The sequence below is a fragment of the Drosophila navojoa genome, chromosome 5 (genome assembly GCF_054131105.1).
Source record: "Drosophila navojoa isolate 15081-1374.11 chromosome 5, UAZ_NAV_1.0, whole genome shotgun sequence".
Classification (NCBI taxonomy): domain Eukaryota; kingdom Metazoa; phylum Arthropoda; class Insecta; order Diptera; family Drosophilidae; genus Drosophila; species Drosophila navojoa.
Window position 1 is genome coordinate 8,046,726 of NC_142893.1, and position 25,775 is coordinate 8,072,500.

General features: G+C 37.8%; 5 protein-coding genes across 6 annotated transcripts in view; 2 read left to right on the plus strand and 3 right to left on the minus strand.

The window, feature by feature from the left end:
* Window positions 1-110: 110 nt before the first annotated feature.
* Window positions 111-663, minus strand: ubl (Ubiquitin-like protein 5). Its single transcript, XM_018104624.3, has 3 exons — window positions 527-663; window positions 333-471; window positions 111-263 (listed from the first exon to the last, which is right to left on the minus strand). Exons 1-3 carry the CDS (start codon window positions 563-565, stop codon window positions 220-222), a joined length of 222 nt encoding a protein of 73 aa, XP_017960113.1. The 5' UTR covers window positions 566-663; the 3' UTR covers window positions 111-219.
* Window positions 653-1,360, plus strand: LOC108653813 (uncharacterized). Its single transcript, XM_018104623.3, has 3 exons — window positions 653-857; window positions 941-1,028; window positions 1,083-1,360. Exons 1-3 carry the CDS (start codon window positions 738-740, stop codon window positions 1,220-1,222), a joined length of 348 nt encoding a protein of 115 aa, XP_017960112.1. The 5' UTR covers window positions 653-737; the 3' UTR covers window positions 1,223-1,360.
* SdhB (Succinate dehydrogenase, subunit B (iron-sulfur)) lies at window positions 1,298-2,846 on the minus strand. The gene is made up of 3 exons (XM_018104620.3): window positions 2,627-2,846; window positions 1,915-2,348; window positions 1,298-1,855 (listed from the first exon to the last, which is right to left on the minus strand). The coding sequence occupies exons 1-3, from the start codon at window positions 2,687-2,689 to the stop codon at window positions 1,462-1,464; spliced, it is 891 nt and encodes a 296-aa protein (XP_017960109.1). The 5' UTR covers window positions 2,690-2,846; the 3' UTR covers window positions 1,298-1,461.
* A 348-nt stretch (window positions 2,847-3,194) lies between these two features.
* On the minus strand, window positions 3,195-4,089 carry LOC108653810 (uncharacterized). Of its 2 annotated transcripts, none has more exons than XM_018104621.3 (4): window positions 3,769-4,089; window positions 3,569-3,707; window positions 3,460-3,504; window positions 3,195-3,396 (listed from the first exon to the last, which is right to left on the minus strand). In XM_018104621.3, exons 1-4 carry the CDS (start codon window positions 3,950-3,952, stop codon window positions 3,258-3,260), a joined length of 507 nt encoding a protein of 168 aa, XP_017960110.2. In that variant the 5' UTR covers window positions 3,953-4,089; the 3' UTR covers window positions 3,195-3,257. The 2 variants fall into 2 exon arrangements, with proteins under 2 accessions (XP_017960110.2, XP_089118755.1); XM_089262629.1 differs by having other exon boundaries at window positions 3,569-3,710.
* A 16,262-nt stretch (window positions 4,090-20,351) lies between these two features.
* The window catches only part of Epac (Exchange protein directly activated by cAMP), a 62,842-nt gene continuing 57,418 nt past the window's right edge, over window positions 20,352-25,775 (plus strand). The window contains exons 1-2 of the mRNA XM_018104593.3: window positions 20,352-20,738; window positions 22,700-23,223. Of these exons, the coding sequence (XP_017960082.1) occupies window positions 23,189-23,223 (35 nt within the window). The 5' untranslated portion in view covers window positions 20,352-20,738; window positions 22,700-23,188. The remainder of the gene's footprint in view (window positions 20,739-22,699; window positions 23,224-25,775) is intronic.

Genomic DNA, 25,775 nt, shown 5'->3' on the forward strand with positions numbered 1-25,775 from the left:
TGCCTACAGCAGCCCACAGGTACGATACATTGTCCACATATCGCTTACAATATATATCGTGTACCTATGTAATGTTAGTAATGTTAACATAAAAACTACAAATTTCTTATTTTCTTAAGTAAAAACAGGATTTACATTTAATATGTTATGTTTTGTTGCATTATCATAGTATATAAAAGACTTTTCGTATGGGTACAACAGCTGCTTGAATCGAGCAGACTATTGGTAGTAGAGCTCCAAATTCATGCCGTCGTGAATTTCATCTGCAAGTACCATGAATGGCAAAATATTAATATGAATTAAATCAGATTACCAATAACAATTATAATTACAATCAGATAGACGAATGGGATCCTTATAGATGGTGTACCACTTTTTCAGCACAATCTTCTCATGCTTTGTGCCAGTTTGTGCCGCTATTAATTTTTTAAGGTCTCCAATTGTGTCGTCTGGGTTGCACTTTACACGCACCTGTCAGACAGTTGAAACCATTAATTCGTGGTTTGTTTAAATGCAATTATATTACCTTTTTGCCCAGACGGTCATTGCAAGTTATCTCAATCATGTTTGTGTTCCTCCTTTTTAATGCACAACAAATATATTTCGATAACTGCTAGTTCTGGCAATGTCTGCATTATCGATATGCTTGTGCGTTGCCAGAATGTCGCAAAAATTGTTCAGCAAAAACAAATAGACGCCGAATTGCAATATTGAAGATATTTTAAATTATTGCAAAGATGTCCATGATTCCTTTCTTTCCTAATCTTAAGCCAACTGTGGCTAATCGTTTTTGGTTTGATATGACATCCGATGATGAGATGCAAACAAAGCGCTATGAGGACGAACGCAGGAACTGGGTATGTCTCAAATAAATACATATGTGCTTATATATACATACATACATATGTAAATTGAATTATAATTGTGTTTTCCACCTAAGCGGGAATCTTTAAAGACAGCGGCTACAGATTTGCAACCACTGGGTAAGGTGCACACTATCACTGGCGTCGAAACAGATGATGAGGATGGTAAGTCGCGAGCATAATAACATTGGGTGAGATATTCATAGTTGCTTCTCACAGCCAACGATGATAGTGAAGACACCGATAGTCACGACGAGGAGGATGATGAGACAAACGATCGTGTCATTCCCGTTACACAGGATTTCTACTCTGCGGACGATATACAAATGAACGACGAGACTTCGCCCACAGCACCCTAAAAGGAAAGGCATTGCATAGATACACCATTTAGTTAAGAGTTAGCTACTGTTGCGATTACAAAGTTCCCTTTACAAACTGTAATAACAATTTTCGTTTACTTTAAGCTTAAATAAATTATAAACACAATAAGCAAATGATATAGTTGGTTATCATTATTATAGTTTGCTGCTAGTTGGGGGTGTTGCAGAGATGGACTGGGGAGTTCACAGAGTCACAGAAAAGGTTTCACACATTTCGTCTACTTGTGAAGCGCCGCAGTTTCCAATTTGGGCGCCGGCTTCGAGGCCAAGCCTGAGAGCAATTTCTTGATCTCGGCAATAGCACGACCAGGATTCAAGCCCTTGGGACAGGTGCGCGTGCAGTTCATGATGGTGTGGCAACGGTACACGCTGAAGGGATCCTTCAGCTTGCTCAGACGCTCAACGGAGTTCTCGTCACGCGAGTCAATGATCCAGCGATAGGCCTGCATCAGCACAGCCGGGCCAAGGTACTTTTCGGCATTCCACCAGTACGACGGGCATGAGGTCGAGCAGCAAGCGCACAGAATGCACTCGTACAGGCCATCCAACTTGGAGCGATCCTCCACAGATTGTAAGTACTGTGCCTTGCCCTTCTTCTCCCCGGCTTCGTTTCTGTGGAGGATTTGCGAGTTATTCAACCAATTTCCATAAAGATTCCAATTGCTACTCACTTGCGCTGCAGCCAGGGCTGAATATTTTTGTACTGCTCGTAGAAGTTATTCATGTCCGGCACCAGATCCCTCACCACATACATATGGGGCAGCGGGTACACCTTCAGAGGCTTCGGGCTGGTCGCATCGATCTTGCTGATGCAAGCGAGCGTGTTGGTACCGCCAATGTTCATGGCGCACGAGCCGCAAATGCCCTCGCGGCACGAGCGACGGAAAGTCAGTGTCGGATCCATCTCGTTCTTGATCTTGATCAAGGCATCCAACACCATGGGACCGCACTCACGCATGTTGATCTCATAGGTCTGCATGTAGGGCTTCTCTCCGGCATTGTCTGGATTCCAGCGATAGATCTCGAATTTCTTGATCTGTGGCTCTTGGGCTGCTTTTGGCTGTGCCTGTTGCTCCAGCTGCGTCGTGTTGCTGATTGCGCGCAACTAAAAAAAGAAAAGCGACACTGAATTAATGTGATAAATAATTTGCGCTAGAGTCACGCCATAAAAAAAAATTTTTTTTTTTTTGACGAAAATGTTTACATAATCGCAAATTGTGTTTTTTTTTTGCGACGCACTTGATTTGCATTTTATCAGATACGATCGCGTATTAGGTATGTTTTTATTATTTATTATATAACAATATTGCCCAAAAATCGACTTCGCACACCCTCGCGGCTCCAGAGGAAGTTTTCTAGGAGCTTTGCTGCACGCCCGCTCACCTGATGACGTGCTGCCAAAGAGCTGGCGCGGCTCAAGACCTGTCTGGCTTCGTTGACCAACATTTTTCTAATGAAATTGAAACGTCACTGCGTTTGCAATTTGTTAATTAATTAATCAAATAATACGTTGTTTTCCGACTGGAAAATTACTGTTGCAATCGAGAAGTTTGCACGGCGAAAACCTTTCGATTAGAGTTGTCAAGATGCACTGATTGGTCTGGTCTAAAAGAGCTAGCGTTAAAATAGCTAAAAATACTAAATGGTGAAATTATTGATAGTATATAAAATAAAATAATGAAATAATGTATGTAAGACTATTTGAATTAGTAGATTAGGTATAAATTAAGTATTGCATTTAGTAAAATGTATTTATATAGAGGTATTTTTACACTAAAAGTGCCGTCCGGCCAGCTCTCGTGTAATATATCGTTTAGCTTAGATATCGATAACACTGCAGCTGCATTCAAGTATGACCAGCCATATCAAATATCAGCATTTTAAAATTCAAATACAGATTTTTATTGTATATTCATTAGTTTAATTTATTTATAAATAAATAAGTATTGCCTAAATAATAAATATATTTGTATTTACAGTATTTTAATACTTTATGTCATTCAAACTGTTTTGGCTAAATCTGACTAACTGTTTCAACAGCTCCTCGATGTGTTTGTTGAGTTAAAGATTTTTCTAGGCTGGCGGGCAAAATATTTAGCTCTGCATTTGCCGTATTTCCCTCATTTACAGCACGTTGATAGTTTGGTGGAGCGCTGTAAGTAAAATAGACATAAATATATAACAGATTCTTTACTTATATTTTAAAATTTAATTACCTATTAATGGGAGCGGGTATGCTCTGCACTTGCACTTGAATTTGGCTGGAAAAGTTTAGATATGAGATAAAATATTCGTTTTTAATGTAAAGATTATTGTCTAGTTTACCTCACGGCCTGTGCTGGGTATACATATGCAGGTGGATAAACGTGTGTTTGACAGCCTGCAGGTGGATAGTAGCTGGGTAGACCCGCTGCTTGGCCATGGGTAGCAGCTATTCCTCCTGGAGGTACGTGAGCCCTGGTAGCTGCTTAAGGGAGATATCATATATAGATATCATTTCTATAAAAAGAAACTCTATACCATACCGTCATTGATTACAAATCCTACGTTTTCCTTCGCCTTTTGCTCTCGAATGATTAGAGCTACAATTGAAACAAGGATAAATATTGATATGCATATGCAAAGCGATATTATAAAGGCCTCCATTTCTCGAACTTTGTTTGCTGTCAGCTTTTCCAGTGGACAACGCGTACTGAGAGCGAGCCCCATGGGCAAGTTCCCCGTCCATGTCTAATCAGAAGGCAATATGCGAGGTATAGATAAGCGATATCTGCTGGCTTCAAGCGGCAGGTCGTAAATTTGGCAATACGCAGTGAATTAGTCACAAAAAGGCATTCTCGAAAAGAAATGTTTATATCTACGAGAATGTGAGTGTAAGTACATATATTGCTAATACTGATAAGAAAAGATTACAATTATTTTAAGCTTTTTTTAGGCATCAAAAATTACCAAAAAATTTAATAGCATTTAATAGTAATAAAAAAGCTTTACAAAAAATTAGAGTAGACAAATTTACGCTAATTTAATTTAATCAATTTAATTAAAAAAGAGCTAACTAAATTTAAAATGTAACCAATATATATTAGAGAAAATTAATGCTAAATAAAATTAAATAAAAGAATGAATAAATTGATAAATAAATTTATTAAACATTAGCTACATTTTACTTTGAATTATTTTAACTAATTCTCTTACTGGCATTTTCTATTAAATATATATATATTTTTTTTTCTACAGCTCTTGATAATTTGTAAAGAATTAATTAAACTCCAGCCAAGATACACAAGAAAATGTCAAGAAGTTGACAGCTTGTCTAGTTTTAATTGAGCGACGGCTGTGATAAATGCAATTCTCGCTCGTAAGCTGCATTGTTATGGAGCGCGAGAGTCTCTCTAAGAGCAACAGCGATTGAAATGAATTGGCGAGATTTAATGGCAGTTGGCAAGTGCAGGCGAAACTACCATAAAACGAAACTTCTTAACTGCCATTTATGCCGCCCAGCCAAGAGCAGCGCGACTTTGTCAATTGTTCATTGACCTTTTGTTCAACTCGGGACAATGTGGCTTACATATAAATTTATATATATATGCACACGTATACCTGTATATAGGAAAAGAAAAGCGCGCCTCATTCTCACCTAGACAAAGGACATTTTTATTTATTTTTATTTTTTATTTGTATTTTCGAAAGCGAAAGGCATAAAAGCCTCAGTTGCAAAAGTTACGAAAAAAATACAGAAAAAAACAAAAAAAAATATATATATAAATACATACAAAAAGTTTTTCAATGTTAAAGCAAACAGAGCAGCGCACAAAAGTTGAGGGACGCCAAAGAGCGCCCTCAAACCACGCCCCCATTACAGACCCTCCCCTCGCTTCCAGCGCACCCAAAGCAAATACAAAATAGGTCTAAACAATGCAAAAACTTAAATAAAACGTTTGGCCAGGTGGGCCAGCCCCGAGCCCTTGTGCCCCGCCCTCCTCGATGTCAACTTTAAAGAAAAGGCATTACAAAAGCCTCAAAACTTGAGACAACAGCTTAAGCGAGTGGGCGGCAGGGGCGTGGCTGCAAGCTAGTGCAAGTCTTTGCGCAAATTGTGTTTTGATTGAAATTCGACTCGGAGCAATGCATGCAAATGACGTCAATGATGACGAGAGCGCACAGCTAATTAGCCGACCATAGAAGAGACTGCCTCAGCACAAAAAAAACGAAAACAAAAACAAAGCACGAAAGAAGAAGAGAAGAGAAAAGTTTACAGCCCAAACGAGCGAATCCAAACAAATACGATTGCTTCGAGGCGGTTTGGCCTGGAAAAGGCCCTAGACTACTTTCGAGGGTCACTTCAATGGCCAGCAGCAGGAGGGGGAGGGGCGGGGTAGGAGCAGCAGCAGCAGCAGGAGGAGCATACAAAAAAATAACTAAAGGAATAGCAAGAAAAAGTTTATTTGACTTGACGAATTATTTAATACACTTGCAGACGGGCGTATAGAGAGAGATAAATAACTAAAAATTATATATTTAAAAAAATCTTTGCAACATAAAATATTTTAAATAATCTACAAATATATTTATATCGAAGTTTTGGTTTAAGTTGAATTAAATTAGAAAATAATGAAATTAATAATTAATGAAATTCATTATTAATAAATAGCAAGGCTTAACGCTTAACGGCGACAGAGATAGAGAGAGAGAGAGAGAGAGAGAGAGAGAGAGAGGGAGCGACAGTAATGCAGAGAAGGACAGAGCGAAAATAAGGGACAGCGATGTAGAGATAGAAAGATGAGAGAGGAAAAGAGATAGAGAAAGTGAGAGAGGAAAATAGAAAGAGAGAGACAGAGAGAGAGAGAGGAAGAGAGACAGAGATAATAAGATATGCAAATTCAAATTAAACTTCAATAAAAAAATCAAAGAAAGTCTCAGCAGTAGAGCAATAGTCAGATAGCTTCATCAATAACAACTTAACTAAATAATTTAAATGTAAAAAAATATACGCAAGTGGGAAGCAGTTAAAGGTCTACAGCTAACCGACATCAACACTTATCTAATCAGCATCAATCAAATGCAAAAAGAGACTTCATATGGCCATAGCTTATCCTCAGTCGCTTTATTTGAATGCCCCAGGTGAGAGTATCGCGGGCAAAAGTTTTGCAAAATCAATACGAAAACTGTGGGAGCGAGCGAGCGAAATGAATGGGCTCGATAGACGTTTGGATTTTGGCAAATTGAGCGAACCACCCGATAAATGTTTTGTGGTGCGTCAAATATACATTTGCGTCTGATATACTAGCGGGCCCAACCTCTGCCACTGCCCGCCCAGCCCCGCAGCGCCAACTCAACTTTCAGTTTATCTGCCGCTTTGTGTGGCGGCTCCTCCTGTTGCTGCTGCTGCTCCAGCTCCTCCTATTCCTGCTGCTGCTGTCGTCTATATCAATGGCATGACGCACGCACATTGCTTTGATAGATAGAGAGAGATTTACGTATGTGTTACAGCATATGAATAGCTTTGTATCAATGCGCTAGACAAACGTCACATTTCCATTTCTATCTCTTTTTTTATCACTCTCTCTCTCTCTCTCTCTCTCTTTCTCTCCGTTCGATTGACAATATTGTCAAAGTTCTTTCCTTTTTGTATGTGCATTAAAATGGCATTCATAAGGCGTCACATCCCCGGGGTGCCATAAAAAAGTGCCCGTAGACACAGCCGGAGACACACTAGACACAAAAAGGACCCCCACACACATATACAGTTAGATGGAGAGTCATGTAATTCAATAGCCTGTCCCATATCTAAATGAATTATTTATGCTCGCTTTGTGGTCTGTGTGCCGTTCGATTCTGTAAACATTGATTGCTGCTCGTTAGAGCTGCTCTGGCATTTAATATATCATTAAAATTGCAATGGGTTCATCCACACCCCGTCCCCGCTGTTGTTGCCCCACTTGTTGCTCTGCTCTCGATTGATTGCAAATTTGTTGCTCTTTCGGTTTATTACGCATACAACGTGTGTGCTGCGGACTCGACTCGAATTTGTCAAGTGGTTTATGTGCATTCGCCATGGGACACTACTAAAAACTAGTTAAGCGCCAATTCAACTAACTAACTCTCTATCTCTCTCTCTGTCACTCGCACATTCCCTCTCTTTCAGTCATTGAGTGCATTGGCAAACAGTTAACATATTCGAGTGCCATTAGGGTCAATCAAAGTCAGCTCAAAGAGCTCTCATCAAATGGCTCTATCGAGCGCTTGTTTTTAGTTCAATTTAAGCTTCATCTGATTGCTATAATTTTGAATTTCTGGGAAAATGCTGACAGTCAAATTTACTTTGAACTAACTTGTGCACAATATATATAATGCTAAACAGACTTGACAAAACTGATCTGTCTGTGGCAGTTGTCACGGCAACTTCAGAAGCAAATCAATAGAATACTTGCAGACATTGGCCCCCATCTGACTAGCGTCTTGAGCGGACTGCGGGCCAACTGCGACTCACTTGCCAAGAAGAAGAAGCCAGAAATGTGACCTTGAATTGAATACAAATGCCAGCAACACCTTGAAAGGGGAATACGCTTGAAGGCAGAGTCCATAAGCTGTGCCTAGACAGATACTAAAGATTATAGTAAGATTTTACTTACAGAATCACATTTATATTGAACTTGAAGTTAGAGCGAAAATAAATAGAAAAATAAATTAATAAAGCATAAATTTGTATATTTATTTATTTTTGTAGTTTATTTCTCTTCAACATTTCTTAATATTATATAGATATCTTCTTTTTACCTCTTTAAATTCATTTTCACTTCAAGCTCATTAGAATAAAGTGTAAAGCTATGCATAGAAACATTTTTAATATGAGCTCTCGCTACAAGAATGTTAAAACTCGAAAGCTTATATTAATATTATTGTTATCTACAGCAGCTTTTATTTCAAACAGCTTACATTTACTATTCGAAGCTTGAGGTTCAGTTACAAAAGCTATATAACTTTTATAACTAATATGCTTACACTAAGCTTATACTTCAAGTACATTATTCATACTTAAGAGTAGAGTTCTACATATATTTTACGTCACTTCGATCACTTTAAGACATAAAGCTTAAGCCCTAGCCTATTTAGCTATATAAGTTACTTAGACTTAAGTTTCTATTCAGTCTCTTTAAGCCTCTTAAAGCTAACGTCTGCAGCTTAAAGCTTCACGCCATGAGCTATATAAAGGAATTTACTTAGCATCAGCCTTAACTGCAATCTCCTTGCAGCCAATAGTCGAAGCTTAAAGCTGAGATACACAAAAATAAATCAACTTACAGTCAGCTCTCGCTGTAAGCACCTTAAAGCGAATATTTTTGGCTCCACGGCATTAGCTATATATAGAATTAGCCTTCACTTCGGGCTAATCTTCACCTCAAGCTAAGCCTTGTCAAAAAGAAGCCGCCGGCCTGGGCTGAAAGCCCCGCCCAGCTGCACAGGCTGCTGGTGCTTAAGCCTAGTGAAGCAGGTGTCCAGCCCGTAAATGCCAGTGCGCGGGCATTGAGTGTAAAATCTTGTTGTAATTTTAAGAAAGAGACAATTTGATGTGCGCTGCTGTTTGATGTACATTTTCATTACACGCTCTCTCTCAAGTGCATCAAATTTTATGTGCCTGGCAGGCGAAGCGAAGCGAAATGAAATGAGATAAAAAAAAAAAAAACAAAAAAATAAGGGAAGCAGAAAAACGAAACTTAAACAGGTCAACATTTTAAAGCTGTTAGAGCAGCAAGAAGGAAAATAAAGACAGATAGCATCAGAAACAGCTGGGAATGCGCGCACCTGTGTGTGTGTGTGTGTAGGTGTCTTAGGCGTTGGGCGAGCGAAATACAAAGTTGTGACAGCGTCTATCTGGCTATGAAATCGCTGAGCTTGTTTTTAATTTCAATCAACTTATGCGGGACAGGCGCGTGTAATTCAAGGATTCAAGGACCGTCGAGGCTTGCAAAAACTATTTATCAACCGTGTTGGCGACAAGTTGTCGCCGAGTCACACGCCAACCGCCTGTCGACTTACAACAAAAAACTTGTCAGTTAGCAGCGCACAAACAAGTTATCAAAAGCGCATCATCATAGTTGTTGTTGTTGTTGTTGCTGTTGTTGTTGCTGTTGCTGGAAGTGGATATGGTCTGGGCTGATGATGCTTCAGTCACGCGCCAGGATCTCAGATAGCGGCACGTACAAAACTCAATACGAGACTACAACTGCCCACAGTCCACAGACACGAACGGCATAAATGAAGCAATGCGAACAGACAAGCTGACAGCTCTCTCTCTCACACTCTCTCTCTCTCTCTCTCACACACCTTTCTCTGAATGGTGTCAACTTTAATCTTCGGCTTCGACTCGGCCTGCCTCCTGACCAACCTGCTTAAATATTCGTGGAATCTGCATAATATCTGTCCAGGCAAAACAATATGCTCGGGCTTCATCCTTTTTCTTGCCTCTTCTTCTCCGTCTTCTCCTATTTTTTCGTGTGCTGCAAATGACCATTTAAGAGGCATTTTGGTATACTTGACTTAACTTGGCTTAAGTTCAGGTTCAGTTTATGCTCTCGAAAGCCGCTTACAGCTCAATTTCCCCAACGCAGAAGTTTCGTGCTTCAACTTTAATTTTGTGTGCTTCATAAACTTCATATGGCTTTATGAGTGTAAATCTGCATTGGCCCAAAGGCATAAAAGGGTTAGCTGAATGCTGTGCGAATGCATTAAGGGTAGCAGCGCCCCTTGGGTGCCGAGGCTGTGGCTGTGGCTGGGGCGTGGCGCGCCAGCAAAACTTTTTTTATTATTCCATAAATTTAAGTACGCCCAACTCTACTTCCGTTTCGTAATACTTAGTGAAAATTGGTGCGAGCATCTATCTAATTGCCAGCTCATTAAAGTTTAAGTTATGAGAGCCTTTCATAATTTATTTTATTCATTATACTCGAGTCACATAGCTTTAATAGTTGCAAGAATTTAATGCATATGTAAGATTTTGGTTGATTAAGTAAAGACTACAAAGGAAAATTCTAATCTGCTACAAATTATATGTAGTTACATTAATTAATATATTAGTTGATATATATGAATGGTAGATATTAATAATAATAGGTATTAATAATAATAAATAAATAATAAATAATAAAAATAATAAATTTATATTAATAATAATAAATAAATAATAAATAATAAATTTATAATAATAATAATAAATAAATAATAAATAATAAAAATAATAAGTTTATATTAATAATAGTAAATTTATATTAATAATAATAAATTTATATTTAAAATTTCAATTAGCAATACAAAATACATAAAATGCATATGGATTTGTATAACATTGAAAATGCGAAATCAAAGTAAATTAGATTTGTTAAATGTATATAAAAAGCCGAAAAAAGGCGAGGCAAGCCCTATAATAATACATAAAATATAAATTCTTATTAAGCTAAGAAAAGCTAAGAGCTTGAGACTCCTTTTAGTATTTTCCCCTTAGTATTTCCTCTTAGCATTTCCACTTAGTAGTTCCTCTTAGTAAATCCACTTAGTAAGTAATTCCTCTTAGTGTTTCCCCTTAGTATTTCCCCTTAGTATTTCCTCTTAGTATTTCCCTTTAATATTTCCTCTCAGTATTTATTCTCATTATTTTTCTTACCTCACTGCTCTGAACGACTGACCTGCACCACCAGACCTGCTAGACTGAAGAAATGCTGCAGCTGCTGCCCCTTATATAGAGCTACTTTCACTCAATGTCTGGGTCGCTCTCAAATGTTGAGTCCGGTGTCGGGCAGGGGCCGTTGCAGTCGATCTTCAAGTGACCAATGGGAGCACTCTCTGCTGCTGCAGGCATTCCAGCTTCGTTTTACTTAAATATAAAAGCGAACTGGATGCTGCTGCATACATAGAGACAACATAAATGATCTTCTGTAGTTAGTCAGACAGACAGACAGATTGAGAGGCAGACAGAGAGATAGACAGGGAGACACACATACAGACAGACATACAAACAGATATACATATGGGCAAACCAACATACATAATCCTCAATAAAATATATACATATATGATTGATAAAGCTAAATGTTGATCTGCTAAAAATATTATGTAAAACTAGCAGAGATTTCTTCTGCTTTATATCTCTCTTACTTGCTCTATATCTCTCTTCTTGCAGTCATTAAAAATCCTTAATCACTGCTAATATGTCCTCTTGCCTTAAACTCTCGCAGCCTTCAATGGGAATTGCCACTATGAGATTATGGCAAAATTAAGACTTTGATTGGCCATTACATAAACACTCGCCGCTCGTAAAACTCGCATAAAAGGCCAGAATAGAAAGGCCAAAAGTAAGTGACAAAGGCAAGCAGATTATGGTCCTTTGACACATGCGCCGCTAGGCAGGCGATTTAATCAAATCTGAGCAACAATATAGGACTTTACGGACAAAGACTGTATAGGACATAAGTATATTTGGCTAATAGAACAACTAGAGGCGCATTAAATATTATGTAAATTGCAGCCATGGAGTGTAAGTTTTTATTTGTGTTAGTAAAGACGCAGTTTAAGGCAAATGTTGTTGTTAGTGGGCGTGATAAAATGTATGCAACTATCTTTATGAGGCAGCCACGTGATGCGCAAGCAGCACTCAACCCAGCCGAGCCACTGTCTTGGCAAATTATTCAAATTAATTTACATATTTTAGTTGAAAAGTTTTCATTAAATTCTCATAAATAAATGAGACGCTAAGTAGGTCAAGACGATAAGCGGGCGCAGGCAGACCGTCAACACAACTTATGCAAATAGAAAGCAAAGTGAACTAACCTTGAGCACATTTATATACACATGCATACATACACACATACATATATATATGCTATATATGTTTTCATTTAGAGCTGCTCTGGCTGGGTGGAGTTGGCAACAAATGTTGACGCATTTAACGGTCGCTGCCGGCCTTGATTAAATGGCCAAACAAGACAAAAGCGGCAAATTGATGAAATTTCAGCAATGGCTAAAACAAATACGAGATGCAATTGGCAAGTTGTGAGGGAATGGGAGCGGAGAGACTATATAAAAGCTAGGGATATTGATTGGAAATTAGCTGGAACTAAGGGTAACAAAATCTAAAAAATTTGCAAAGAAATTATTAAAATTGTATAAAAAATAAAAAGTATATAGAATTTAAATCATAATAAATCATATAGTATAAGGAAAGACTCTTTAAGAGCCACAGTAATTGATTGATCTTAAACTATGTATATTTATGTAAATAATAAATAAATAAATAAAAAATGAATATAATAAAAATTTAATTAAATTAAAAAATATATATAAATCAAGTAAATAAATTATTTAAATCAAAATATAAAAATTTGACATAATAATAAAACTTAATTTTAAAAATTAAAACAAATTAATTTGATATTTTTTACAACTATCTAAAACGAAAAAATGAAATAAAAATCATTAAAAATCCCTTTGACAAAATTTCAATAAAAAAAGTCAATTTAGAATAATAATTATGAGCATTTACCACACTCCATTTGAATTTATGTTAATTGAAGAACACACGCTAGATTAGGCTTAGCATCCACTTGGCTCTGGCAGCCCTCGCTTGCCTATTTACTTATGGCACATGGCTGAGGGGGCTAATCAAACAGTTGCCGGCAAAAGCAGTTAAGCCAACAGGAGGCGCCCGCACAATGAGCTAAGCAAACAGACAAGTGGAGAATCACAGTTATGCTACGCAGCAGCAGTAACAGTAGATGCCTACTTAATATGGGTCCCTGAACGAGCCACAGAGTGTGGGGGGTAGAGGGAGAGTAAGACACGGCCTTAATGTGATTTTCATGCGTATGCGATAAGCGTCGCATAAACGCAATAAGCTGCAAATAATCAGCGGAAAGACAAGAAATCTACACAGAGCATAACCTCACACACATACACACGCACACAGACAAGCTCACACACACACAGTCACAGTCACCTGCCATAAAAAGCTGAAGGCGCAGAAAAGTATGCTACATTTTTTTCTTTTGCTGCGCGACGCTTTAATGACCGAAACGCTTCACTTGCTCCAGTTTCAGTGGGGATTCCATTTTCGCTGGCGCTCTAGCCCAACGCTCGTTTATTAAAGCATTGACTCGGGCTTGTTGCCGCTGCTTTATGCAAATGTATGTAAAGTGTTGAAGCGATGCCAAACAATTTAGCTGGAACCCCAAATGAAGTGAGAAAAATAAAATTAAAGTGCGCGCACACACACACACACACACATCGCCACACAACTACAGCCAAAAAAGGGGCCCAGCGCAGCTTGTAAGGTAAACAAAATGTAAATTGTTTTGGCGTTTTTACTTAATTTTCGGCATTTCCCCTCGCTCGCGTTTGTGTTTGGCCAATGCCAATCGCTGATAATGCGTGCCCGTTCATTGCACTCTCTGTGCAGGGTTCTTGGTCGTATTTCTTCGCCTTCTTGGTTTTGGTTTAATGCCCAGTCGAAAAACCCATCAACCGGCAGAGGCGAACGCTATTGAACCTGCCAGCACATTTTGAGTGCTGCCAAATTTGCATTTGGGCGGCAGCATGTGGCGTATGCGCAATATTTTGTCGTTGAGGTAGTTCATGGGAGTGCAGCAGGCGGGCCAAATCAAAATTCTGTTGCTGGAAATTAAATATAACTTAGAGTAACTCAGCAGGTTCAATGGGAGAGGTCGAGCGGGCTTTTCAATAGGAGATAAAGGTGAAGTAAATGCAGAGAGAATCCATTGAGCAAATCGATTTCGATTGCTGTCTTTATTAAGTAAATATATATGCTTTATGGTATCTGCCACGCCTACTACTGCTTGTTAATTGGAATTTTCATAAGACATAAGAATTTACATTTGCAGTGCATTCAGGGCATAGAAATAAATAGATAAGAACTTTTGCTCATTTGATTTGTATATTTTATATATTTACTTAATATATGTTGTACACAAATATATATTAATGGCTTGTCGTAATATACAAATCATGAAGATTGCCCACAAAGTAGCTATAGCCTATATTATTCCATTCTCCATTCAGCAACAGAGTTCCACGCCTGCCAAGCCTTAACCATTCAATTATCGCAACTTTTGCATAGTCAGCCAAAGCTTATGAAATGCAAAGTCTTGATAATTTGTTGCTAAGTAATAATCAATAAATACATGAACCAAAACCTGCGCAATTTACATAGTTGTAATCTAGAAATCAATCAGAATCTCACTGAGAAACCGCCAGCAATTTAATCTAAATGGATAAATGAATTAAGATAAACTGTTAATAAATTGGAAATAAAAGAAAAAGAAAATATATACATATTATTGTTGTTAGTATTTTTCTCTGCTCAAAATTTCACATATTTGCTATCAATGTCGCTAGACTCGCGAGGTTTTTGATAATGTTGATCATAGCACCCCACACACACACACACACACACATATGTATATATTCAAATGTGTGCGTGCACTGCACGAAATCGAAGCACTTCAAACTTTGAGTTTTTACAATTTCCACAGGCAGCTAGAGTTTCGAACACAAATGCACATATGTATATGTATATGAGAGCAAGGCACTGTAGGTGTGTGCATGTGTGCGTGAAAAAGTATTTTTGATGCGTCCCACAAATAACAGTGAAAATGTTCAAAATTTTGCATGAGTTTGGCAAACTGCTTTATGATATTGGTATTCTTGGCTATCTCTGCTCTCACAGGAGTAGAAATGTGACCTCTTGGCGAACGATTTACAATGCATGTGAGCTGCAGCTGCTGCATGCATAAATATGCATGCATCCATATACGTGGAAAGAGCAGGGAGTGAGGGTGAGGAAAAAGAAAGGAAAGAAATGCAAGGATTGGAAAAATTTCGAATGAAGCCTAGGAGCGCACTGAATTCACAGTTCCATATGCATGTTGATCGAACCTGAATTTGAAAAATCCGAGAGAATATGCAGTTAAGTGAGAAGAAAATGTATTCATTGGAAAAGTTTGTACTCAATTTCCAAGAATGTGTTCTATAGTATATAATAAATACTCGTATACAAAAAAATTAATTATAAAAATATATTGATATCTCAATACATAAATATAACAAAATATATAGAAAATTATATTATTATTGAATTATATTATATTGAATATAATAATAATTTAAAAAAAAAAAAAATTGTTATATACAATCATTCAAGCTTCAGTTACAGCTAAAAAAAAAAAGTTAGATAAATCAAAAGAAAAATAAATAAATAAATTGTTTATTGGCCAAACTAAAAAACATGCCACATATAAATATTTATGCATAAATAAATATGTAAATAAATGACTTAAAGATAAATATAAAATATTTTGACTCAACTCAACTTTGGGCTTTCTCTTTCAAGTTTCAAGTTAAATCAAGTGCAAATAAACGCAATAATTTTTCTCCAATTTAAATAAGCCAAAAGTTAAGGCAATGAGCGTAATGAGCTCAGTGAAATGTGTTTTAAAATTAACTCTTGGCTAATGACGACGACAGCAACAACAACAATCGAAACAACAACAACTTAAGGCACAACAACAACTGTTTTGCAGATTGTCAGCGTCAGTTGTCCTTGGCTGGCAGCTGTTGCTTAGCAGGCGACAAGCTCATAATTGCGCATATAATTTGGCAAGCAGCTTAAGCTGGCTAAAAGCAAACGATTGAAACAGCCAAGAGTGTGGCAACTGCGGGGGGAATGGGGGCAGCACTGATGATTGCCTCAATAATTAACGAACTCAAAATCAGGACGTAGAGCGTAGAGCAAAGTAGCGTATAGCAGAACCTAAGGTAAGTGAGTCAAGTCAGTTAAGGGGATGTTACACACACAAACACACACACACACAAAGGCACACACGCACACGCACATGCCAAGACGCTTGCCACTCGCTCGCACATAAAGGCGCATGCCACGCCCCCACTTGACACTTGACACCGTTGACATCGCAAATGTTTGCTACTAAAAAACTAATTTCTCGCACTGCTGCACATAATTTTATGCAATTGTACAGCAAATTGAATTGTCAACTGCTCCAATGCTCAAAAAAGGGAGAGCTTTATGTAAATACATACATACATATATACGTAAAATAAATGCATATATATTTATAGAATGCAGACAGCTTAAAATTTTAATTGCATTTGCATTGCTCTTTGTTAATATGGCAATGCATTTTCGTTTTCGTTTTAATAATTTCTTATTGGCATTTATCAGCTTTAATTAAGTCTGGCTGTGCAGCACACGGCGTATACGTAATATGTTAATTATGAGCAGGCGCTAGAGTTGAAAGCTGAAGACTTTAAGAATAATGGTAAGGGAGAAATAATTTATGTTCTAGATTTATAATAAATATAAGAGTTGGCTTTTTTTTTTGAACACAAGAACTTAAAAAATAAATAATAATTCCTATAAAATTTCCCCTTTGTTAAATTAAATTTTATTTTATATATAATTTATTAATAATTTAATTCAAATGCTTAGCATATTTTAAGTATCTCCCTCTAATTTTTTAACTTACTAAAACATAAATTCAAATACTTTGCATATTTGTGCCATTCAATATGCAAATGGAATTTCTCACGAGCCGAAAACAATAAATTTCCAAGCCAACTGGCACTTTGGCCAAATCATTATCAAATAATTTGCCAAGCATTTGCCATGCTCAAAGTCAAATTCTAAGGCCGTATAAAATGCACAAAGCAACTGAGCCCAACTAAATTGAGTATATCGAATGTCAGCAGTGATTCAAGAGAAAACGAATATCGCTCAGGCACATCGATGAAATTTGATAAGTGCAGCAGGCAGAGGCCAAAGCCAGAGCAGAGCAATTGACTCGAGCATTTAAAATGGCATTTAGTTGTGTGTGATATGCTTTATCAATTGGACAATCACTTCATACAGAATTTATTGTGTATGCTTACTGTGCGCATACGGAATTAATTGACTTCGAATTGTTGGTTGGAATATGCTGGTAAAAGATATTTAAGCACAAAAGTCTAAAATTTATTAAATTTGTATATGGAATAAGTATATTATAATTAAATAATATTTAATAATTTTAAACAAGAATTTATTTAACTATTCAAATTAGTGATGTAAAATGTGCAAATATATAATTTCATTAAATATGCATTACTGCGCAGCATTATTTGCAATTTAATTTATGTGAACAAGTTTTAATGCGACCCCAGGTATTAACCGCAAACAATATGCAGTTAAAATGGAATGCAAAAAATGTTTATATATTCATATTATAAATGAATATTTGCGTATATAAACATATTTACATATATGGCCTTGCCAGATGCTTTTCGATAATTTATTTGCTCGCCTTTGGATATTCAGCAAAAATAATAAAAAAAACATGTAATGTGCACTGCGAATATTTTTATTTATTTATAGCATATAGTTTCAATGAAGCTGTACTTTAATAAATGAAAAGCAAACGAGTTTTGTGTATTTAAGCACTTACTTTATTTACTTTTAACTATTTCTATTTAATTTCATTCAAATTGAATTGAGGCAAGTTGAAATTTTTGCATGGCGCACAAAAGTATGCTATGGAAAATGTGGAAAAAATGTCTGCGGGCAGAAGCCACCGTGGCAGTGGCAGTGGCAGTGGCTATGGCTGTGGCAGCGGTGCTGCAGCTGAATTCTATATTTAGAGAAAAATATGCTTCATTATGCTGCCACATGTTGTGCACGTTGTTGTTGTTGTTGTTGTTGTTGTTGCTGTTGCTGCTGCTGTTATCTCTGTGTGTGTAATTGGCATGAACAATGTTCCCATTTTATTACACAGTTATGTGAGCATGCAAATGTGTGTGTGTGTGTGTGCGCCTATTTGCGACGGTTCAATTACTGCAGCCCATTTATCAGGCACGCTTAGGGCCCAATCAAATTATATTGCCATAATTCGCATATTTACACACACACAGGCAGTTGAGGCTCAGTTTAAGGGGCAATTTGCGTTAAACGTTGATTGAATAAGCGTTAATGCAACTAGCATTGGCTAAAGTGTTATGGCCTAAATGCACACTGATGAGAGTGTAAGTGTGTGTGTGTGTGTGTGTCAGTGTGCATTCACTGGCTCACAGCATGACATCAACTGGCAATCAGGCTATGGACACGTGCGCCGGTCAACTGACTCATCGATTGACTACTTGTGCAGCTCAGTCAGTGCCTTAACACCTGAACACGTTCGCAGCTGCAGCCGGAACAATGTCTGGCGACAGCAGCAACAGCAACTAACGGCATTTGCCGTGCTAATGGCGAGCCGTACAGGAAATGCCATTAGCAGAGTTTTCCCCAACAAGAAAATGCATTAACACGCCCGTCTCGCCACGCTGGGCGATGGTCGGGCCCTTATGACAGCCTGACACTTGATATCAGGTTTATTAGCAGCACATTTATCATAATTAACGCCCGACCGACTGACACAGGATATTATCTATGCTGATTCTCTAACATGGCCCAGTGCGGCGCAAAAAATGTGCACATAAAATTCTGGGAATTCCATTGTCAGAAGCCGCCAACGAAATGCCAATAGAGCCCATTAGGCGGCAGGCGATGATGGCGGCAGCTCATAAAAAAAAAATGCTAAGGGAGACGGACAAGTGTGAAGCACCAAAGGCAGCAACAACAGCAGCAACAATGGCAGCAAAATAAAATGGTAAAAACAAAGAATTTATACGCACCGTGGCAAATGATTCATGCGGAAGTAAAGGCACTCGAGAGTGCCACAAATACTGTTGCAGCAGCACAGCGACAAACACGGACACACACACACACACACACACACAAATCAAACTTTACATTTTTATTTCGCACCTTTGGCCGCACGCACCTGAGTCCGGCAAGGACTCTTAAGAGCGCGCGGCCTAATGGCTCTGAATCGGAAAATCGTGAAGGCAACGCAATATTTTTCGTTAGCTGCATTTGCTGTTGTTGCATATTTTAATTGACATTTTGATTGTTTCATGGCGCGATTCGATTTGATGTGCAACTCACGCTGACTGGCAGCCGACGATATGTGGAGTGGGAGGCGGGCTGGGCAGCGCAGTGGGTCAGTGGGTGGCCAGCGGACAAGCAACTGTTGAAGTGTGGCGCCAGTGCGTCGACTCACCAAATGAGCGCTCAACAGTTTGTTGCTGAGCACGATGGTTGGGCAGCGCGAGCTGAGAGCGTGAGAGAGAGAGACAGAGAGAGAGAGAGGGAGGACGGAAGAGAGGCCTGTGAAAGCAGAGAACATGTTGCAGCAATATGTTGCCAAAAATTCTGTTACCAAAAATACAAAGATTTAATTAAGAAATTTGCTGAAAAATACAAAATTAAAATAAAAAATAATAATAATAGTAACAAATATATACAAAATATAACTTATATGTCTTAGTTTTTGTTTCTAGATAAAATTAATCATATGACAAATTTTTTGTATTTTAAAATGATTCCCAACATTTTTTTTTTTACTAAAAGTTGTCAAATTAATTTACAAAATAATAAAGGATTTTAATATTAAAGTTGTTTTCAATTATGTATTAATAATTAATATTTTATATTAATAAATTCTTAATTTATTGAAATTTTATGCAATATAATATTATAATATTAACATTTTTAATAAATTATAAAAAGCTTATGTAGATTTTAATTCATCCAGCCAGTTATATACATTTCGAGCCACTGTACAACTGCCAAACTTGTTGCTAAAAACGCGCCAAAATAACTGGCACACACACACACATATACACACACACATGCACACCCACAATGACAGTCAACAACAAAAAGTAAAGAAGCAACGCGACCAAAATGCGCACCGCAGCAGTCAACACTGCAGTCGTCGCGATGAGTAATTTTCACCACCCAAAACAACGCAAGCCACCCCAGCTCCCCCCTTCTTAATGGAGACCCCCTCATTCCACAAAGTGCGCCTCAGCTGTCAGCAGTGGCAAAACTCACCTGTTAGGCGCAGGATGCCTGGTCACAGTTGCTGCCTTCACTCTGCTGCCCACCAATTCACCACGGCCAACCGAAACTGAGGTGAATTCAGCGCAAGCTGCTCGGCTGACTCGCGACTCGCGAGCACTCGACCAAAACAGTTGCGACGCGACTGAGGAACGTGACGGACGTGCGAGCGCTTGACGCTTGAACCGCAAAAGCTCAATACAAACAAGTTTCTGAAATTAAATATACAAAAATATTCCAAATGATTACAAAAAGTTGCAAATTTTCCAAAAAATATAAAATTGAATTTAAAAAACGCGATTCACCAAGAAAATGCTAAATATTTCGTTAAAAAATTTCCATAATTTCATAAATATTTCCAATAAAATGCGAAACGTGTGTTGAGTTTCCTGATTACGAATCGCCTTAGTCCCAAAAGTTCAGTTAGTCGTTAGCTCTCGCAGACAACGAACGTATGCAAAGAACGTGGCTTATACGGGCTGATAAGAGAATGGAATAACGGTAAAGATTTCAAAATGTACAAGAATTAGAGACTAACTAGTGTATTTGGATTTATTTTATTTAGTTTTATTCATGGGCTATCCAATTATTTTCTTTTGATCAGTAATTTAAGTAATATTTTAGTATTTTGCATTTGTTTCATTTGGCTTTTTTCTTAGAAACTCTTTTGGTTTGATCTTATTTAGTATTTTTCTAGTTTTTTTAAAAGTATTTTTATATATTTATCTTTAAAAAATCCGTAAGCTCCACAGATCTTTATTTCATCGCCTTATACTCAATCTCAAGCTTCAGGCTTTGATGCTCAAGACTTTCGATTATCCTCTTCACTTTTGCCTCCTGGCAATTCCTGAACCGCATTTAAGCACAGCCACATTTAACACTTGTGCCTCGATTCTGTTGGCAGTTCAATTACTTTCAAGCTGTCTACACTTCCCCACTTCAAGGTTTAATTACACAAACTTTGGAGCCAGCCACAGAAAAGAAGAAGAAGAAAAAAGAGAAGAAAACCACATGAAGTGCAAGTTATATTTGAACATTAGCCGCCCACGCACTAATTGCGTTTCTTCTCGCTGACGAATTGCACACAAAAAATGGCCCCAAAACAAATCCTTCAACAGCGCGTCAGCCATTGTTGTTTCCGTTACGAGCCGTTGTGTTTGATAAGCGCCTTATCAGTTGTTATCTACACAAAGCGGGCCATTGATAAGGTGTTTTAGTTGCGCACACAGCGATAAAAATGACATAAAATAGAAAAGCGATATACTATAGATAGATAGTTAGCTATATATTTATATATATACGCCAGTTCTTTGTCATGTGATGCGAACACAGCTCAAGCCAATTACGAAGTTACATTTTTTGTAGCATACACAACGGCACACTGCATTGTCATTTAATGATTGGAAAATAGATTAGCGTTAAACGTGGTACCAATTGGATTTTCCCGGCATTCGTTTAACGAGTGAAAATAATGTGTGCACTAAATGAATCGAATTATCGACTATTATAAGAGGAAACGAGTTTTGGCTACAATTATTGAAGGTATTCAAAGAAGTCGATGGAAAACATGTGGACTAATTAGCTAAAAGTGTTAGAAGCAATAATCATTAGCAGCATTTAGAAAGTATGTATCAGACTCTACTTAAATTATATATGGTGCAATCTGCTACTGGGATTAGCTAATATTTGACCCACATATATATTGTAGAAGCTTACGAATTCGAAGCTTTTACGTCACGTCTCAGCTCATATAAGGTTTCCATAACCGATTGATACGACTACTTTGTAGACATCTCTGTAGATATCTATTGGAATAGCAAATCGCTGCCTGCGGGATTCAGCTGTGACGGAGCTAGCTGTCAATCGATTCGTAGCTGCACAAATACCAATAGGAATGTGTTCTAATACGCAATATCAAGTATACGCAATGTGCAATCGCACGTCATGCGTCAGCACCTTTTATTACAATGTTTTTGTTTCGTTTCGTTTTTTGTTTCTTTTTGAAAAGTTCTATGGCTATGCATATAACGTTGATAACATGCACACATACACAGCTACAGTGGCAAATGTGCTGTAAAGAAATTTGCTTTGTTTAGGGCCAACATGCATTAAGCCTGCTGGGCAGTTGTCAACAGTGGGCAACAAGGCACATTAGCAAATATTCGCACACACACACACACACACTCAAGTGCACATGTGTGGAACCCCTTTTAGTTTTGAATCCTGTAAAGTCTGCACAACAATAACAATGCGCTTTACTTTGGCTTCCATTTGCTGCCAACTAAGCAAACATGAAAATACATTTACAGTTGAGCCAGTGGCGTAAGTCCCTTAAGTCCCTGCAATAAGTTCTCTACTTTCTTCGTATTATTTGTAGATATACGTACTACTTTCATAGAACAGCTTTTGCTACCATTTCACAACTGTTGACTAATAAAACTTCAACTAAATTCTATTTACAGCTGCTGCGTGCGACAATTGTCGAAATCGAAATCAAAGTGGAAGCCATGTCCAGTCCAAATCAGTCTCTAAAACACAATAGAAATTCAAATTAAAATTCAATTGTGTTTTTTCCTCGTGTTTATTCCCAAAATACTTTTCGTTTCGTTTTATTGTCTGGCCACATTGAAGAGGAATTATAAATTGAAATCCGCGTTGAGTGCAAAGTGTTTACAATCAGCTTTCGGCTGGGCCACAGCTTTTCGCGGCATTTTCTTTTCTCTTTTCTGCTTTGAAATGCAACATTTATTTCATAACAACAACAACAACAACAACGAAGTCGGTAATTCAACAGCTCAAATATTTTCGGACCTCGACACTTGTGTTAAGCAAACAGAAAAATAAATTGTGGCTTTAATTTGAGTTCGAGTTTAACAAAAAATAAAAATTTTAAATTATAAATTTGAATAATATATTGTTTAAAAAAGTTTATATAAACAAATTTTGTCAAAATGGCGATGGAATGGATAACAGCTATGGACAAACGGTACGTGGCATAAATAGTTTTATTATACTTATAACAATATTTATTTGATAAAATTAAAATGAAGAAAAAATCAAGAAATGCTTTAAGGTTAATTCATATGAGTTAAAGGGCCAGTTAACATATGAGAATCACATGGAAAGGCGCATTTTGAAAAGCTTGCACCGAAATTACAATAAAGTTCAGTTTAATGCAGTTCATTAACATTTCATATAATTTATTATTTTTTAGCTCTTTGACAGCCAACAAATTATATGAACTTAAATTAGTTCTGACAATATCTCAACTCTAGAATAAAAAAAAAGTACATTACATAGACAAAAAATAAAAAGAACAAAGTACTTTGTTATCTTTCACATTTTCTGAAGCACGAAAGTACTTCAGAAAGTTCCATTAAGACTGTAGCCGAGCGTGAAATGCTACTATGAAATAAATAATGCGAGATGCACAATCATATTTCAAGCTCGAGTGAAATTAATTGAATTAAAATTTAAAATTCATGCGCTCACCAGGCGAACATTTCCAATTTGTCAGCTGGGGGAACTTTTTGGCTGTTAGCCCTGGCAGGCGACATGCTGCGCCATCATTATTTAAGCAACAACGGCAGACGAACAAATGTCGTGTATGTTGGATTTCAAATGTTTATATCATGCTCGACATTCATCTGTCAAATGGCAACAGCTGGCCAAATCCAAATCCAAATGCTGGACACGGCTGGCTACAAATTATACGCTTTATTAAATTACAATCGCTTTTTAAGCACAAAATGCAATTACAAAGCTGCTGCGACTCCTGCGACTCCTGCTACTCCTGCTGCAGCTCACTTTTTGTCCAAAGTGCTGCCCCAACTTAATGCCCTCGGGCCAGAACCAGCTAGGCGGCCCCCTTCCACTTGATTAGCGCACTGGAGTGGAGCACAAATTTGTGAGCTGACGAATTGGCGATGGGCGATGGGCGATGGGCATTTGGCTTTGGCTTTGGCTTTCAAGGGCCGCATTCAAGCGCAAATTGTGCTCATTACAAGACCAAACTAAAGTAGCAAAATTTATACACACACATACACATACATACATGTATACATCTGTATATAAGAATCCACTTTTCATGGCACTCTGCAGAATAGAAAGCATCATTAGCCCAAGTGGCAAAACGTTTCGGCTCGATTATTTCGTGCGGCAGCTGCTGCTTAGGTTACAGCTGCATGTACCGAAAAATTGCTACAATCTAAATGCTATATCAAGGGCGGTTACAGTTACCGGCTAGCCACGCCCACGGCCACGGCCACGCACACATACAGGCGCACACAATCAATCAGCACTTGCCCGCTGGCGGCTTAAATGAACAGCATAGCAACTTGCCAGAAATCCAACAGAGAACAGGGTCAGCTAGCTGACTGGCTCAATGTATATGTGTGTTAGCTAGTGAAAAAGGTCGAGGGCAAAAAGGGCTTTAAGCCAACACACACACACACACAGTCACGTACATCAAACTGTTTGCCTTGTGATTTTGCGACGGTTTTTGTGTGCGCTGCAAATATTTGTGTTTCCCGCATTTGTTTAGCTCTTTCTTTGTTGCATTTTTTATTTGCGCGCTAACTGAAACAATAAGTACGCTGTGCGTTGGCCAAAAACCAGCTGCAAGTGGCGGGTCAAAGAGTTGAAGCGCGGCCACTGATCGACTGACGGATGCCCTGTGGCTAGCTGTGAAAATTTGTTTGCTGAAACTTTTATAATGTAAATTTCTGAGATGGAGAAACTTTTGACAATTATATATAGTGTAACAGTTGTATTTTAAAGGGCTAACAGACGAATATTGGCGACTGATAGACACTCTGTGAAGGGCTTGAAGTATTTGCATGCTTGACTAAAATATATGCTAAAATGTGTGACTTATATTGGGGAAAAGGTAATCACCCTATGGTTAAACGCTTTAAGTTATGTAACTAGCTCCGCGAGAGAGAGAGAGAGAGAGAGAGAGAGAGAGAGAGAGGGAGAGATAGAGAGAGGGATTACTTTTCCTCACTCTGCATATTAAAAAAGGTAAAGGTTTCTAGCTGAAGGAGTTTGCTTATAAGCAGCTTTAGGTATCACAGCCCAATGCTCGACTGATAGACACTCTATAATGAGCTTAGCTTGAATATGTGCATAAAATATGTTACCAAGAAAGTGAAAGGCTTTTAGATTCAAGATTTATACAAACAAGCTTTTAATATCGAAACAATTTGTTCCACTGAAAGATACCCTGTACAAGCTCTATAAGTATAAATTCTAGAGCTCGCATATAAGTTCAAGTTACACCTCACCTCTACATAAATATCAAATTCCCTTTTTACATATCACTTCTAACCCCCCGTGAACTTCTACTGAGCACAGCAAACCCGCTCAAAGCAACTGCCCTCATACAGGGTACAATTAACATGTTTTTCTGCCATTGGCATTACAAGCGAAATGGAATGCATTCCTCTTCCGACAAGTCAGTGAATTTGCATTTTAGCCAAGTAACGATTGGCCATAAACCAATGTCAGAGAGCCGAAAATACGCGCACCGCAATTGCC

What these genes read in the sequence shown, in the direction of transcription:
- SdhB (XM_018104620.3), bottom strand. Translation starts at nt 2,689, where the DNA reads ATGTTGGTCAACGAAGCCAGACAGGTCTTGAGCCGCGCCAGCTCTTTG. An exon ending in CTTTGGCAGCACGTCATCAG is followed by an intron (nt 2,349 to 2,626) that starts GTGAGCGGGCGT and finishes TTCTTTTTTTAG; the next exon opens with TTGCGCGCAATCAGCAACAC. An exon ending in CAGCCCTGGCTGCAGCGCAA is followed by an intron (nt 1,856 to 1,914) that starts GTGAGTAGCAAT and finishes AATCCTCCACAG; the next exon opens with AAACGAAGCCGGGGAGAAGA.
- ubl (XM_018104624.3), bottom strand. Translation starts at nt 565, where the DNA reads ATGATTGAGATAACTTGCAATGACCGTCTGGGCAAAAAG. An exon ending in ATGACCGTCTGGGCAAAAAG is followed by an intron (nt 472 to 526) that starts GTAATATAATTG and finishes ACTGTCTGACAG; the next exon opens with GTGCGTGTAAAGTGCAACCC. An exon ending in TCCCATTCGTCTATCTGATT is followed by an intron (nt 264 to 332) that starts GTAATTATAATT and finishes TGGTACTTGCAG; the next exon opens with ATGAAATTCACGACGGCATG.
- LOC108653813 (XM_018104623.3), top strand. Translation starts at nt 738, where the DNA reads ATGTCCATGATTCCTTTCTTTCCTAATCTTAAGCCAACTGTGGCTAAT. An exon ending in AGGACGAACGCAGGAACTGG is followed by an intron (nt 858 to 940) that starts GTATGTCTCAAA and finishes TTTCCACCTAAG; the next exon opens with CGGGAATCTTTAAAGACAGC. An exon ending in CGAAACAGATGATGAGGATG is followed by an intron (nt 1,029 to 1,082) that starts GTAAGTCGCGAG and finishes TGCTTCTCACAG; the next exon opens with CCAACGATGATAGTGAAGAC.
- LOC108653810 (XM_089262629.1), bottom strand. Translation starts at nt 3,952, where the DNA reads ATGGGGCTCGCTCTCAGTACGCGTTGTCCACTGGAAAAGCTGACAGCA. An exon ending in TACCCAGCACAGGCCGTGAG is followed by an intron (nt 3,505 to 3,568) that starts GTAAACTAGACA and finishes AAACTTTTCCAG; the next exon opens with CCAAATTCAAGTGCAAGTGC. An exon ending in ATACCCGCTCCCATTAATAG is followed by an intron (nt 3,397 to 3,459) that starts GTAATTAAATTT and finishes TTTTACTTACAG; the next exon opens with CGCTCCACCAAACTATCAAC.